General features: G+C 26.9%; 1 protein-coding gene across 1 annotated transcript; it reads right to left on the bottom strand.

Moving 5' to 3' along the window:
• Positions 1-2,006: 2,006 nt before the first annotated feature.
• On the bottom strand, positions 2,007-17,644 carry LOC135929507 (delta(14)-sterol reductase TM7SF2-like). The gene is made up of 13 exons (XM_065466117.1): positions 17,620-17,644; positions 11,490-11,699; positions 9,501-9,593; positions 8,851-8,953; positions 8,317-8,487; positions 7,912-8,098; positions 7,488-7,706; positions 6,901-7,007; positions 5,578-5,697; positions 3,957-4,125; positions 3,010-3,090; positions 2,757-2,882; positions 2,007-2,380 (listed from the first exon to the last, which is right to left on the bottom strand). The coding sequence occupies exons 2-13, from the start codon at positions 11,666-11,668 to the stop codon at positions 2,220-2,222; spliced, it is 1,716 nt and encodes a 571-aa protein (XP_065322189.1). The 5' UTR covers positions 11,669-11,699; positions 17,620-17,644; the 3' UTR covers positions 2,007-2,219.

Raw genomic sequence — 17,644 nt, 5'->3', positions numbered from 1 at the left:
CATCAATACTATCAGAACAAGTTTATATAATTCTGGATATTCAAATTTTTTTATTCCTAAAATATAAAAACTGAACCGGTTTAACCTTTTTTTATAAAGGTTCTTTTTACTCATTCAAAAAATAATTATATCGGTTCGGTTACGATTCTGATATTTATAACGGTTTATAATGGTTAACGGTTCGCTACGGTTCACTCCGGGTCTCTGATTGAGATTGATGTACTCTCAATAATCAAACTTTTCCTGATATTTTAAATTTAGATGTTGGTTTGATTATTAAAACTTAAGCGAATATCGAGCTAATGATAGTTTTTATAGAATTTCTGGCATTAGAGATATCTCCTTCCAATACCATGTTAAAAAGGACTCTGTTCAAGCCATATCTACAATTGCCCAGAGTTTTATCGTTAATTCCTACAAGTACTACATCATAACGTATATAGTCATTTTTTGGAAACATATTCTAAGCCAAGAAATAAGGTAGGAAATAAAAAGTTTAAAATGTTGGTATAATTTATACTTAATAAATTACCGAATTGTTCTTAAATACTCAATCTATAAACAATAATTTCAGGAAGAAAATAGCTCATCGTGAATTGAAGTACAATATTCAAATGAAAATGGTGTTGAAAGGGTTCATGATGGTATGAATGAAATCAGGTTTTGCTAATGTTTTTATATATTTAATTATATTCTTATTACTAGCTGTTAAATAATGGAATTGATTTTTTATATTTAAATTTGTATTGATATTTTCTATTACTTTTGGTATTATTTGAATATAACCTTATTTAATATGTTGATGAAAACTTACGATTATTTTAGCTTGTAACCTTGCTTTTGTTTAAAATATTTTTGTAATTTATTTTGATACTTTTTATTTTTGTTTAATCAAATTTGTATTTAATATGAAAGATGTAATACCTTATTTTTTGATAATAGATTTTTAGTTTTTTAGATTAATGTAAAAAATATAATAAACTCAATTTCTTACTTTTCTTTTGTTAACTTTCGGCACCATATTAACATTTGCATTATAAATTATCGGTCGTTGCTTGTATATAATAAAGTATAGTGTAAAAAATATAAAATTAATAGTTACCATGTAATATCAATATTGTTTATTTCCAAAATTCCTATGGGAGAGTTCGGGCAATAAAAATTCCAGGTAATTTTCTATCTCTAGGTACTAGTAAAGATGATATTAGAAAAAGAAAAATTGACATTTTTTGTTTAATTAATAAGTGATAATTGTTTTAACAACTTTAAATTTATTTAAATTTCGCAAATAAAAAACTTGAAGATTACTAGATTTTTTTAGAGGTGCTATCTACCCTTGACGCCAATGGATTAGCTTGGCACCATTTTTTGAGTTTTTAAATTAAAATTCAGATTGCACAATTGGTTTTTCAATATTTGACCTATTTTAGGAATTTTAACAAAATACTAGGACAAAATTTAAAATAATTACCAAATGATTTTCTAATGTCCATTTAATTTAAATACTGCCAATTTCTTATTAAAAATTGCCCGAATAATCTCTTACCTAAAAAAATGAGGTAAAAATATCGACAAGTCTTTTTTTATGTAGTTACAATTTCAACCTCAACCGGGGATAAATAAACTTAAAATTTCGACGAATATAAAACTATCATGCAAATTGCCGCAATTAGTCTTTAGAGAAAAATAACTATAATAGCAAAGCATCTTTAATCGATACGATCAATATAACTCATTTATTTTACTATACTATTTATAATTTGTACAGATAATAATAAAATTAGAGTATTTGTTTACAAAGAATACAGTAATCATATTTAAAATGATAATAAATAACATGAGATAAAAAAACTAAATTTGAGGTAAAAAAAATACATACATATAATTTTAAAAATATTCTATCTTACTTTAAATAATTAATAATAAACTATTTTAAAAAAAAGTAGTTAAACAATGTACGTTTAAGAGTTTCAGTTCAAATGATTGTCTTGTTTACATAATCTAATACTCCGTCTAAAATTTTAATAATGATAATCTAAGTTTTAATTTATTTTTTTTTAAATCTAAAATTTTCAGAAAATTTCAAAATGTCATAATAATAATTGTTGTTGTCTAAGTTTAATGAAAAAATAAGAGATTTAAATCAAGAAGTTACAAATAAATTGATAGTGCATTATATACAATTTCTAATAAATTTTCTTTTATCCCCCATCGATATCTTAATATATGAAGGGAATAATTCTGCTCCTAACGATTCTTCTGTATTCATTCCATGCTGCTCCGTATTTATTGGCGCACCATGCTTCATCCCTGATTTGCCTGTGAATGAGTAGGCAGGTCAAAAAGACAAAATAAAAGTACGGAAGGACATGATGGAAGCCTTTAATAGTATTATTAAAGAATATGTATATGTTAAACGTTATTTAAAATTTTTTATAATAAATGTAAAACAAGCAACGATCTTATGTATATCACAACATGACATTTTCTTTGTAAAATTAAAAATAACGATTACTTATGATCCAAATGAATTTAAAATTTTATACAAAAATTTAGATAGCGCATTTATCAAAATTATTTATCCAATTCATAAATGTTTTTAAAAAATTTTCTTGAAATTTAATTTTTCTTATTTTCAATTTAATTTGTTATACTATATTATATTCACATTTATATAATGTTTAAAAAAAGCCAACAGTTTTAATTACAAAAAATAGAAATATTGCCTAATATTATTCTGTGTAATTGTTTAATACCTGATAAAAGGCACATCGAGAGGGCAATTATAATATCTCCCAGATAGTTGGGATGCCTGACCAAGCCCCAAAAACCACCAGCTAATAGTTTTTTGCCCTGAACCCCTGTTGGAATTACCCTGTAGTCTAAAAATAAAGAATGGTATGGAAAAAGAATTATATTTAATTTTTATATGTGAGTTAATTAAATGATAAAAATGATGATAAATTTAAATGTTTTTATTTTTTAAAAATACTAACTCAAATAACTTACGAGAAAATTTGGGATGATTTGGTGATCTTGTAAACAATGCCTTGTCTGAGTTGGACATACGAAATATCGTGTAACCCACAACTAAGTATGATTTTTAAAGTTAAAAAAAATCAAATAGTATATAAATATGTATTTATTATCAAGAATTGTTATAAGAAACAGTGAATAGGAGATGCAACAATCAAATCCTCAGTTATAATTCCCAAAAATTGTAAAATATTCCCCAAAACCATTATCTAATTTGGAACTTTATATTAAAAAAAATATCCCAGATAAATTTCAAAAAAAACAACTTAAAATGATTTATATAAACTACTCTTAAGGAGAATTAAAATATTGTGATATGTAATCCCTTGAGGTTACAAATGTATTTTAAAACTTTTTGAAGGTATTACATACGTTTGAATATTCTGAGGAATTTAATTTCCTTCCAGGAAATATTCCTTAAATTTCAGGACTTTATATCTGTAGTTAAATACATATTCTATTGTCACATTAATATCATATATTAGTATTATATAACAATGGCTAGAGAAAGAGAAATCATCAATTTAGTTTTATTAATAATTTTGAAGATATATTTGAATTGAAATTTAGTGAATTTTATATATATATATTAATTATTCGACAAATTTTTCTGTCTTTTGTAATTCCTTGTGAATTTATATGAATTTTAATTATCGTGATTCAGGAATTGTATGTTTAGTTAGTAATTAAATTCGATAAAAATATAATTAACAATTATGAATAAAAATTCTATTTTAGTGTTGTGAACAATCAAAATATATATCTACCTTATTAATCTAAAAAAAAGCTTAGTTAATCAAAAAAATTAAAGAGTATATGATAATTAGAGTCCTAAATAATCTGAGTTTTCCTAATGTGCACTGTCGTATTTAATTTCCTAATAACATGAGCAATGATATAAAAAAAATAAAAATGTTTACCATAAAGAAATATGCACAATCCCAAATGCCATTTAGGTAAAATGACGGTATGCAGTGATAGGTACCTGGCTTGCAAGCTGTAAAGGAAAGGTACCCATACAATATCACCAAATAGAAGCATAAAACCAAAACTTTCGTGCCTAATATCCCAAGTAGATAAAACTCTGGCCTATGTAAAATAATAAAATATGAAAAGATTCCATAAAAACGGATTTACTGTTTATTGTAAACCTGATGGAAAGAAAAATAAATTTATCATTATTTTTACATGGTTAAAAAGGGGGGAAATTTAAAAATTATAATTGCTCAAACTCATGAATATTTCATAATCTATAATCGTAGCTGGATCATCAAAAATGCTCTAGTTTTTTATCTATATAATTAAATCACGTAAATAATTCGTTTTGATTACACATTTATAAATTTTAAATTTTTTTTCATATATAGAAAGTTGAAGATAAGAGATGTGCATAGTGATCTTAATGAATGCTATTTTCGTGAGAGGTAGATCGTGACTCATTGGGATCTCGAATAATTTTACCGTTATGAGTAAGGAGTAAAATTGTTGTATATTTTATTTTATGTTATAAATTTTGTCTCTATATATTTCTAGCATTGGTTTGTATTATTTCCTTACATCATGGGAATGGAGTTTATGAGGATCTAGATTATATGTTGATTATTGATTTTATAAACAATGATAAAAAAATAGATAAATATGTTGGAAAATAATAAATAAAAATTACTTTGTGTTTTATAAGAAAAATAATATAAATTAATTGGGTTTTAAAATAGTATGTATTTGTGAATTTAGAAAGCTGGCCTTTTTGTAGATAGAATAATTGGCTGATTTCTGATAGAATACTTTTTAGACCAACTCTATTTCGAGATTTTTCATAAATTAAAAACATGTAAAATATTTTAAAACTCATTTCATTTCATTTTCCTATAAAACACAATTCCAATATATGTATATCTATTTTTTTCATTATTAGATAAAATCAATGATTATATAATAACAAACAGTTATGCTATATATACATAAAACAATATAAAACAACTAAGATTACTTTAATAATATAAATACGATATAAAAATATGAAATTTACAAGACCCCCTTTTAAAGTAAATTCCCTCTATAATGAGCATAAATCCATATGCTTTATTTCATCTTCACAATGCTTGTACTTCAATCTTATAATCTGCTTCCATCTTTTCCATTATCAATCTAAAATCCTAGAAATACAATTTTCTCATCCTAGTTCATACTCACCCACCCTTCTTCTGATTTATTCGTGAAAATCTTTTTTAAAATTTACCTCTACCTAATCCCATTTCTTTCATCCCCATATTTGATTCGACTAGGGCTTCTAATCTTACCCAAACCTTTTTATCTATTCGAATTCCATACATTTTCAAAAATAATGAAAAGTCGTAAAGAGCGAAAAGTTCACGACTCCTCATGATTTAAAATTTCCCGCCCACTCATGACGATTTTCCGAATTATTCATGATCCAAGGCAAGATAGATCACGAAGCATACCTCTATAGAATATAGAGCATTTTAGCGTTGAGAACGATACACTATTCTGGGCAACGTTATAAATAAAAAGTATATGAACCTCGTTCCATTGAGCATCCAAAACGTACCAAGCGTGAAATAGGCAAAGAACTAACAAAGGAATGGATATAAACTTTCTATCATGAGTCTTCTGAGCCAAATAACAAAGGTCCAATATAACCTTTGAGAAAATTATCATATATTTTTTTATGAAAATAATTACACAAAAATAATAGAGAAGTTTTATATTGTATGCTATATGCATTGCATACATATATATTTTTTGATTTTTTAGTTTATCATGTGGCCAACTGTAAATTTGGAATATTTTCCGAATTTTGCCTTTCTCAAAAAGTTTTAAATTTTGAGTCTATAAGATTTATATTTGAAGTAAATAAAATCAATATTATCTGGATATTAATCTTCGTGTAGGCAATTAATTAGTTTATCACATTATTTATTAAATTAAAAGAATGGTATTTTTTACAATTTAATTAGTTTCTATTATTGAGTAATAAAGTATATAAAAACATTTTAAAATTCACTGTAAGATATTAGAGATTTGCAATGCCCACCCAGCCCATGGGCCGATCAACATCTAAATTTTTTTTAATGAGCCAGTCAAAAAAATTTCGGACCAGGTGGGGCAAAAAATTTTTATATACACATTTGATGAATTCTGATATTTCATAGAAGTAATAAGAGTGTTTTTAATTTAACACCCCAAGATTATAAATAGTTATTTTGGTGTTCAACAACATATATTTTGGTGGCCTTGTACTTAAAAAAAGATCTAAAACCGGGCTGGGCAAAAAAATTTCCAGGCAGGGCCAGGGCACAAACGAAATCCCCACCAGAGCCGGGCATTAGAATCTTGCCATTACCACCTCTATAAGCTATATTGTAATTTTCCTATGATTTTGGCAAAAAGAATAAAAAAATTGTAAAATTTATCAAAGAAACGAGAGATGGGATGATAAGGAATTCCCAATATATAAAATTTTAAATAATATCTTAATTTAGGAGAATGCTGAATTTTCAATGATATTCTGTTTAAAAAAAATGTAAAACGAAAAAATCCACAAATCAAAAAAAAAATTATCATCACAAATTTAAATGTAATAATTAAATACATGTGTTAAAAAAAGTATTTTATCAAAATAAAAGTAGATAATTAAAGTTGTAAATACAACAAAAACTAACCAGGGGTCACAAAGAGGTGATCACCTTTGGAGGTATCACAAATTTGTAGCTGAATATTTAAAAAATTTTTAGATTAATTTGAGAACAGTATGTTTGGGTAGGATTTATATTATTTTAACTGTAACGAAAATATAAAATAGATTTGTATCGTTTATCTTAAAAAAATAATAAAAGTTATTACCCATCCAATTAATCCGGGCCTCATTTCAAAAAACATCTTTAGGTCAAACATCTTACCAATTCTGGGATTTTTGAATCGGCCCATGAAGTAACGATATATAGTTTTACCTTTAAAAAACATATCAGGATTATAATTTTAATAAATATGTGCATTCTAAATACAAGAAAGTTAATAGAAAGAAACTATAAATAATAATTACAATTTCCTTTAATCTGAATCAATGGATTAAAACATCGATTCTCCAAAAAAAAATCCTTGGCCAAAAATTTAAACCACCAAAATAAATGGAAAAAGGATATAATTATATAAACATAACATTTGCCCTTTAAATCAGTTATGGTTACAATTTCAATTAGAGGTAGCGTTGTCAGAGATAGATTGAAAATTTTTCCCGTAGATGGCAAAATGGTTAGGACATCTATTTACCAAATCTCGAGGCTTACATAAAATATCTAGACTAAAATCATAATCGAATCGTTTTTAAAAAATCGACCCAAACCGGACCTTTTAACAATACTAGTTAGAGGAGGGGAGGGTATGAGAAGATATTTAAAGGATATGTCGAAGTTTCATTTATAGTTTATAACCTTTAACGTGCTCATTTTCCAGAATTTTATCAGTAGAATGGGGATCTTGCTTTTCCCAATCATTCGGCCTTCTGGTCAACAAGTAAAAGGAGAAGAGAAAGGTAAAAGCGATCGATAAACATGCCATGGGGATTACGTGATCGCAAATTTTCCACACTGGCAATTTATAAAATACCGCCATTCCAAAGAGTATCATGGAAATTAGGTACGCGTATAAGCCTTGGCGTGCCGTTTTTTTGTATATAGAAATAAATATTTAATAATTGATAAATTTTAGTAAAATTATAATTTTATAAAAAGGGTTTTGCAGTGATCTTTGATAATAAAAACCGTAGAACTATTAATAAATATCTTGCAAATATCATTGAAATTTTTTTTAAGCAAAATTATTTTATAAAAGGTCAAAAAAAGGATAAAATCTAACCATTGCATCGATATTTTAAAGACGGGCCATTGTAAAGAGGAAAACCAGTGGCAAGACTACCTATAGGCAAGCAGTAAAATATGGCATGAAACAGCATCCAACATGTAAAACACGTGAGAGAGAATGTGTCGAAGTAATGGATAGGTTCAAGGCGAAAATGAGGTACTTTCCATAAGCTAAAATATTTCTGAGTTTGTTTTTTTTATATAAAAAAAACTATTTACCATCGACCGATACATTTATGCATTATAAAATGTTAATATCGGATCATTGATAATCCTTAAAGATTTCATAAATTCATTTGAACTTTAAGAAGAAGTAGCAAATTTTAATATATCGCCTAATTACATTAACTATGTCTATACAAATACACACCAAGGTTTAAGTTTTTAAAAAAAAGCTAACCTTATCGCACAAATGAAGCAGGTATATAACGAAAGCTGGTAAGAAGGCGATGAGAATGGAGTTTCCTAAAGGCCCGCCAAATTCTAGCTTGGGATTCGTGTATTTGACGAGGTTGGATTTGGCAGATTTGTAAGCATGTCTGCCGACTTGTGATATCTCTTCCAATTCGTGCTAAGGGTATAAAATAATAAATCTGATTTATAAAGTTTGATATAAAGGAAAGGGATGAAAGAATAAGCAAGGGAGGTGCAAAATGTTACATATAAATGTTCTTATTATCTTAATCGCCAAATTTTAGGATACCGACTAAAATATTTAGGATAGAAAAAGAAGGAAGAGAAAAAGAAGGAAGAGAAAAAGGAATGCTATTATAAAAATAGTAACATCGATGATACGGTAATGCGATACTTTTTTAAAGCAATGGCAATAACCGTTAAATGAAAAAAAAAGAGTTTAATAAAATTACTACGTAACAGCCTTAGTACAATGTTATTTTTATTACAATTTTGCATGTGAATAATATCTTACCATTACCTCTAAATTTTGTTTAATTTGATGGCGATTTTTGAAGAGGGAATCAGGGGTGTCCAAATCAATTTTGGGTATAACGGAATTGACCGAATCTTTGAGTTTCTTTCTAAAACAAAATAATTCGTACTAGAATCGCAAAATTCATAGTGTTTTAAAATGGGGGATATTTGATAGATCTTACATTTTACCACTCCTCACTATAGTTGGGTAATGGCTAAATGTCGGCTAATTCGCTCAATCTTCAGGCGCCTGCCAGTGAAAATCTGTCAATATCAAGGCGTTTAAATTTATATTAGTTTCTTCCAAATTTGAGGAGCTATCTTTTAAATAAAAACCCCGAGGCCAAAGTGATAGTTTTCGGCTAAAAACTTGGTTTAGCCGTCTAAAATATAGTAATTACCCAACTATACTCCTCGCTGTTAAATATATTTACGATTGCTTATTATAATTAGGATATTACGTTTAAAAAATCTACCCTTGATTTGACTAGAATAATGAATTTAATTATTCGAGCAATTTCGGGACAATTAACAACGATGGGATCTACCCTTGATTTGACTAGAATAATGAATTTAATTATTCGAGCAATTTCGGGACAATTAACAACGATGGGCTATATATAAATATTATAAGAAAAATTTGTAATAAATTACATTTCTCTTTTGACCTGCTTGCCGGCAGATGCAGCAGCTGATATGGCCGAAGAAGCTCCTTGCTTTAAAAGGGGAGTAATTGTGGATTTTATTCTGTTACAATAAAAATAATATATTTTTTTAAAATTATTTACTCTTATAACTTTCATATTCTCTGTCCAAGTATATAAAAATTGTCACGTAATATATTAAAAAATTAAAACTGGGGACAATAATTTTTTTCCCTTTTCGAATAATATAAACATCTCTATTATTAAACTCATAAATAACAAAAAAAATAAACGAAGTGGAGTAAAACCTCATAAAAAAGGCTTGAATAGAATTAGTTTAATTCTAAAAATATTGAATAAAATACAATTCTAATAATCCATTTTATTCAAAAAAAAACAAATAAGAATATTTTGTAATTCATATAGGGCTAAATAAATTTTTAGAGATAAATTATTTCATGTCAGGACTTCCCGAACTAAATTCGGGTTAGTGAAAATCTTAAAAATAAAGCTCCCATCAGAAACTAAACCTTTTTTGCCGACTCGCAGCGAACCCGAAAAATTAAAAAAAAGAAAATGGTTTCATCGGGTTTAGAGGTATTCCTCTTTAATTGATTGTGGATTCATTATGGAATAAAAATTTTTTATAAGAAATATCGTATAATTTAAAAAATCATTGATGATACAGCTTCAGACTATATTCAGCTTTTAATGTAAATAATTCAAATTAATATCTTACGATATGGATTATATTTATGAATTCAGAGCTTCAAATTGCTTAATTGATGGATGCTTTCATAAGGAGACACCAATAGTGATAAAAAAAATTACGCATATCAAACCAAAAAAAATGCTTAAAAATTAAAATCTCCCGAAGACTAATTAACAAATTGCCATAAATAGCATTCAACATCCTGATACGGTATTATAATAATCTCAGATATGCAGAGGCTCTAACCATCACGATATTTAAATTTCATCTTGACCCACAAACATGAAAAGTTGAGCTCCTTTTTGGCGATCTTAAAAAAATTTCTACAAATAGTTTGGCATTTCAACATGGCTCGCTATACCAGAATTGCTAAATGGCTGAATTGTTTAGATATATATTTAAAATGATTTATTTGGCAAATTTATTATAATAACGTCTTATACGAAATAAATACATGTCCTTTTTAAAAACGATACTCTTTTTCGCGCGCTTTTTATTTTTTTTTAAGATCTCGCTTAACATTAATGTATATTATTTTCCGCAAAAAAAATTGCAGGACATTTCTAAACCTGCCTTAAATCCAAGATGGGTTCAAATTATTTTATCCTGAACATGGAGAACCCTACTCGTTAAAATATTATTGCAAGTAGATAGAAGCTCTGATAAACGCGTTACCGGAAAAATGGTAATATTTTACATAATTTGTATACTTCTCTCACTATAAAAATATATAATCGCATAACATCTAATCTAATCTCTATATTCAATAAGATACTCCCTAGCTGCGATTAAAACAATAATGCTTTTGTTCAATATTTTATTATTATAAAATAAATAAGTTAAGACAAGAAAAGAAAAGTGAAGCCATATTATATTTCTTTCGAATTTATTTCATTCATAATTTACAAAATTACACAACACACCAAACCCTTTTGTTATTATACATATTATATAATTACATAATAACTAACAATATACTCTTATATTTATCAGATGATAAAGGTTAAAATAAATGTTTTAAATTCCAACTCATTTTTTTTATCTTCATTGGAGGGAGGGGGTGGGGGAATTTAAAATCTCCATGCATTGAGGTTTTCGCCAGAATTCGGAAAACCAAAACGAAAAATGTTTTAAAAAATTAATTTCCTGTTTTTGGTTCGAGCAATTCTAATAACGATTTAGCAAATATCTTATAATCTATTTTTCTTTCTTTTTTTGGATTATGGTGACAACATTATTGTTAGATTTATCGTTTCCTAACCACAAATAATTTTTTTATTGACAAACTTTGGATTGCTTTTGCTGATATGCGGTGGTCGTCCTCTACTGTTTGATCTGGAAGGGGAAGGGGTCGTGTTATTTTTTCTTCCCCTACCCGGGCTGGAATTCCTTTTCCTGGCGGGACTTCGGGACTTTCTGGCAGCCCTCGGAACTCGTCCGGGACTCCTTGAAACTCGAGTCGACATTTAAAGAACTGATTTGAAAGAGATGTATAACCTTTAAAAAAAAAATAGATAAGATTATTTTTTTTAAAAAAAATCAACAGCAAAGAATAAGAATCACAAAAAAATAGAGCATACGAATTATTGTTTGATATTAGTGAAAGTCATGATCTTTGGTTAAAACCGATACATAAGACTGGACCATTTTCATCAAATAAAAACCGTAGTCCCAAATAAATAGGCCGGTCTTTGATTTTTTTTTGCTATTTTAAAAATATTTTTGCTTTTTTTAAATATAAAGAGTATTTTATGTTAGCAAAATCAAATTAGTGGCGTACCGATATTTTTTATAGGATTGGATGGGGCCGATATTTCAGCTTTTTAAAAATATCGGTTATCAGCCATTATTATAAAATTTTCCGATCCGATCCGATAAATGGCGTCTTAATTTTTTTTTTTTAAATTTCAAATTTTATAATATATTTGTTTATTACTTATTATATAAATAGAACATTATTATATAAATAAGTGATTTATTAATAAAAATATTTAATATACTTTTATATTCATGAATATAAACTATAACTTATCATTATAATATATTTAAATGACTTATGTTATGGTATAGTTAAATTATTGTTATACTATTGAAATGTATATGAAATGGGTAGATGTTTAGTGACGCAAAATCGCTGAATTTGAGCCGATTTTTAAAAAAAGGCTACCTCAATATTTTAGTCAGAAAAATATTGCCGAAGCTCAGAGATTTCGCGACTAGAAGTCCAATCCTTTGTGCCATCTATAAGCAAGTCTTCAGGCATGCGTATTTTCTAGATAAAATACTAAGTTAGCCGTTTTTAAGGATCGGCTCAAATGGAGTGATTTTGCAGCACTAGATGTATGCATTAAAAATTTAAAAAGTAGCATGTTTACAGAATACAAAATCAAATGTAATATCGGATAGGAATGGGCCATTAATTTAATAGTGTATCGGTTTTCAAAAAGTTGTATTGGTACACCCCTATCTAATATAATAAATAATACAAATATTTCATTTAGAAGTAAAATACCTTTTTGTTTTCATAGTATATTGCAAAATAAAAATGAACCAAAAAAGAAAAAGAATCACAAAAACTAAAGTAACCCCTCTAGAAAAGTAATATGAAATTTACACAAAAATTATAAGAATTGAATGGGGCAAACTCAAATATTAATAAAAGACTGGTCCGGACAGCTGTCCTAGAAAAAATACCGGGCCGTCAATCAGTCAGGTCCCTGTGGAAGACTGATAGGACCGGGCCTTTACCTTTACTATTTGATATTTGGGTTTAGAGTTAAAATTTAGGAGGCGAGAGGTATACTCTTTAATTAAGTGAATAATTAAAACTAAAATTTTAAATAAAATATTTCCATAATATGATCACAATTTTTTTATAGAATCTTTTAAAATTTAAATTAAAAATATAGAATAGAAATTCTTATATATATAATATAGTCAAAGGCATATTCCGACAATCGCATAATTACTTTAGTCAAGTCGCATAAAATCTAATCATACATGCGCCTGAAAAATTGATTATTTACATTTTTTTTAAAAAAAGTGGCTAAATAAATTATTAAAGTTTTAGTAAATGGCACAATTCGTTTGTTTACATCTAAAAGTCTGATTTTTACTCCATTTATTATGAAACATGTGATAAGAAAATAAATATGAAACACCTCTTGATTTTTTTAAAAAAACTTTTCCAATTCTTAATAGTGATATTTATTAAATTAAAAAAAATAGGGAGGAAATTTAATAATTTTTTTGAGGCCATAGGCTGGGTCTATGTTGAAGCCCGGCAAACCCATGGTTTGATCTTACGGGTAACAATTTGGGCCGAGAATGTGCTGCAGTGTCTAATCATATACCCAATTTCCTATAACGATTAGATTTTTTCTAGTTTTTTTTAATATTTTTTGGTAAAAGCTGCATTTTGCTATGTGTCAGGAAATACGTTTTCAGATTTTAACAGCTCTTATTTAAGGTAATTTTATGGAAAAGGTTGATTTGGAAGATCTGCTAAGCTCACCATAAGCCTATCCAGGATTTTCGCGAAAAGTGGGGGGGGGGGCTTATGGGTAATTTTTTTACCATAAGTTTTATCGGATATTTTTAAGCTCACTTTTAAGAAGGTCTTTAACCGGATTACAGTTTAAAAAAATAAACAATTTCGGTTCTTCAATTATATGTTTAAAGGTTTAGAGATATGAATTAGGGTTTAGATTAGGTCTACTAAAATTTAATCCTTTTTAATAATAACCTGTCAAACCTGACGACAGGTCATGTTTATAAATAAGCGGATAGAAATTTTTAATAAATCAGCTGTTATAAGGGCAATTTTCTTGAATTGTACCATAATCTATGTTTTTTTTAAAAAAAAATGCTTCCCTGTTTAAATTTAAAGTGACATTTTTTATTTAAAAAAATGCGAAAAATTAATAAAAATAATTTTAAAAACGAACTATTTAGCGTATAATGTTAAAAAACGTTTACCCATTTAAAATAAGTTATACTTAAAAAATGGAAAACGAAAAAAGCTTAAATTTGACTGAGGAAGGCGAGGGGGTGGTGTGTAGGGAGGATATTTCCCGCTCCCCTCTCCATATTGGTTACACCAAATGTGGCCCACAAATCCGTAATAAATATTTTGAACAAATGGCGAAAGTTTGTTGTACTGAGGGAGGATTATTGTCAATAAATTTAAAAACTTGACCTGAAGAGTGAGATATCTATAATTTTTATGAAAGTAAATGTGTTATTTATTAGAAAATAGATAATTCGATACTATTTAAAAATAAATGACAATGGAAAAATGTGAATTTAATCTTAAATTATCGACTGTTTTAAAAAAAGAAAAAACAAAATGATAAGAGGGTTTGAGTAGCCATGTCAAGCCATTAAGTTCATTTATTTTGAATTAATTAGTTCAGAGGTATCCATGCGCAATCGATTAGTATTTTTTACAATTTTGTTTTCTTAAAATATTTATAAGGAAGAAAATAATTATAATAATTAAACATAATATTTTAATATTTAACCACAAAAAAAACATATTTTACAAATAGATTGAATGTGTGGATATCAAAGGATCTGGTTCATGCCGACTAGCATACATACGAAACATGACACATACATATCGCGCATAGAATTAAAATTATTACCTCATATTGCGTGGGGAAAAAAATAAGGTTCGTACCTACAAACAATTCATAAAGGGCTAATTTTTTAAAAAATTCATTTGATGAATCCATTAAATATCCAATCAATAACCGTGCGCAGTGTTACCAAGGAAAATTTTAAAAAAAGCCGATATTATAAAATCGATATCAGTAATGCTTTTTTTAAATAAAAAATTATATTATATTTAAATATACACGAGGCATATGGTAGATAGTTTGTTTTTTGAGTAGGAATATACATAATGAGAAAGGAAGGAGAGGGGATGAAAATGAAATCAATGATTTATGTATTTTTCTTGTTATCATTATCGTGTGATTTTTTTAAAAAAAGCCTACCTTAAACTCTACTAATGATATTGACAATATATAATTCATATTTATTATTAATTTTATTATAAAATATATTGTTTTTTAAAAATTAACAGATAAGGTAAGGGATAATATATGTACAAAATAAAACAGTTTTTTGCTTTTGAAAAAAATTAGGGGGGAGGAGGAGGGTTGGATTGTGGAACTGTATTGTTTTAAGGGACAAAAAAAATAAGAAAAGTTGGCGTTATTTTATTCATTATAAATATGTGAAATGAGATTTTCAAATTTGAGATAGAAATGTTATCAACTTAAAAAAACTACCTCTCAGTTGATACACCTCTCCTAACTTGAATAACGAGCAGATATATTTATAACGCGTTAGTATTTTACTCATCACATGATCTAGGCTAGAGGCTATGTGATCCGTTAAATCAAAACAAAAAATATTGGCTTCGCGAGAGCTAATATAATAATAGCAGGCTAAGTTAGTTGAACATTTAAGCGATGATAATCAGTAGTAGTTAAAGGGAAAAGTTATAGAAATAAGTGAGAATGTGAAATAAATCAAACCTTAGACATTTTCCAATTGAATTTTAAAAAACTGATATAAAGATAATTGTCGTTTATTTTATGTAATGAGTCATATTTGAATGTTATATTAGTATAAATTTAAGTTATTTTCAAAAATTTCTATAAGCGCTAACCTTAAAGGTCTGCAAAAACTGACCTACATACGACCAAGTGATGGATCGGTAAATTCAAATTAGGTCGGGTTTGTAATATTTTTTTTTGGCAAATTTAAATTTAATCAGTGATGTTATTCATGGTTTTTCTAAAAACAATTTGGGTGAGGAAAAAATGGCCTCTCGGCATTTAGCGATGGAACAGATTCTTAATTAAGGAACGTAAAATAAATCAAGATTTTAAAAATTGCGATGTCGGTCATTGATATGGTAACACCTCTGATAAATTGCATTTTTAATATTTAAGTGTCAATTAGGAATTTTTTTAAAAAAATTGCGTAATTACGATATTCGGTCATCTCAAACCACATATTTTTTTAATATTTTGTTTTTTAGCGTCAAATCTGCCAATAAATATCGGGTAAATATAATTTAAAGGAAGACTCGCAGTGTATAGGTCTGCATTAGGCGAAGTTTTCACCAGCCCATACTTTGAATGGGTATGGTCGGGTTTTTTTTAAATATTTTTAACATTGGGTGGGTAGCGGGCGAGTTAAAAAAATTTAAGTAATGGGCAGGCGTAGGCGGGTAAATTTTTGATATTTTTCAGGCGCAATGAACAGAACAGACTTCAATTTATTAAAAATAATAGTTTTATTTCATTGCAATTAATGTTTAATTAAAAAGCAAATAAATAAATTAAGAGCCAAACCAGCCATTAAAATAATTTTTAAACATTAAGCGGGCAGGTTTGAGCAGGCGGTTAAATTTTTTAAAAAAATTTTAAGTGAGCGGGTGGGCGGGCTCCCATTGCAGACATCTATCGCAGTGTCTAATTATATTAATTAACCAGGAAACTTTTTAAACAGGAAGCTATAATTTTTTTTACACGTAATGTAAATCAAAACGATAACACAAATATATCACTTATTCACATATATTCTATCATATATTAATTGATAATTTTTTCTTGAGATAAAATAAATAATTCATTTTTTTTAATAAAAAAGACAAAAAAACAAATAATAAGGGAAGATAAGTGTATTTTATGGTGGTCAACAACATCAAAATCACTGGGGCGTAGGATACGTAAAAATTAATAAATAAAATTAATATGGAAAATCAAATAAATTATACAATTTTAAACAATTAAATAAAAAAAGCGCGTTTTTAAACGTTAAATAGAATTTTTTATTAATTTTTTAAAATGTATTTAACTGGAAATATTTGAGATAATTCAAGGGATTTTAGTTTAGATTTTAATTTGAGATTGAACTTTAAGAATAATTTCCAAACTGAAAAAAAATATTGAAAGATGTAAGATCCTAAATCAATAGTTTTTATTATTAGAGATTAAAATTTTAATCAATTTTTTTATATTTAATTTCATAAGCATTCTTCAATAAAATAATTTAATAAATAAGAATGAATGAATATAAGTTACATGTAAGGAAATCATTAGTATTAAAATGGAAAATAAATATATTATTATTTCAGTCAACTTCTATATAGTATTACTGATCTACATATTTAAAATCATTAGATAGTAAAAATTATTATGGATTGAGATATCATAAATTAAACTAGTATTAAAATTATGAGTTTACAAAATATAGACTTTAAAATAATGTATAAACTTTATAATTATAAAGATTATAAATAATTTCAAATACTACTGGCACTTAAGTATATATATTGCTTAAAATAACAAGAAATTTATTAATATCTACAATATATCGTATAAATATAGTATTTTACTTGCTAATACAAATTAAATTCGGCG

This window comes from Gordionus sp. m RMFG-2023, chromosome 5, assembly GCF_954871325.1.
Source record: "Gordionus sp. m RMFG-2023 chromosome 5, tfGorSpeb1-WG-v2, whole genome shotgun sequence".
Classification (NCBI taxonomy): domain Eukaryota; kingdom Metazoa; phylum Nematomorpha; class Gordioida; order Chordodea; family Parachordodidae; genus Gordionus; species Gordionus sp. m RMFG-2023.
This window is presented reverse-complemented; position numbering and strand designations above follow the sequence as displayed.

Coding starts and splice junctions, on each gene's coding strand:
- LOC135929507 (XM_065466117.1), bottom strand. CDS start 11,668: ATGTCGACTCGAGTTTCAAGGAGTCCCGGACGAGTTCCGAGGGCTGCC. Junction 9,594..11,489: donor ATCAGCAAAAGCAATCCAAA/GTTTGTCAATAA, acceptor TTATTGTAACAG/AATAAAATCCACAATTACTC. Junction 3,091..3,956: donor ATTGTGCATATTTCTTTATG/GTAAACATTTTT, acceptor AATCATACTTAG/TTGTGGGTTACACGATATTT.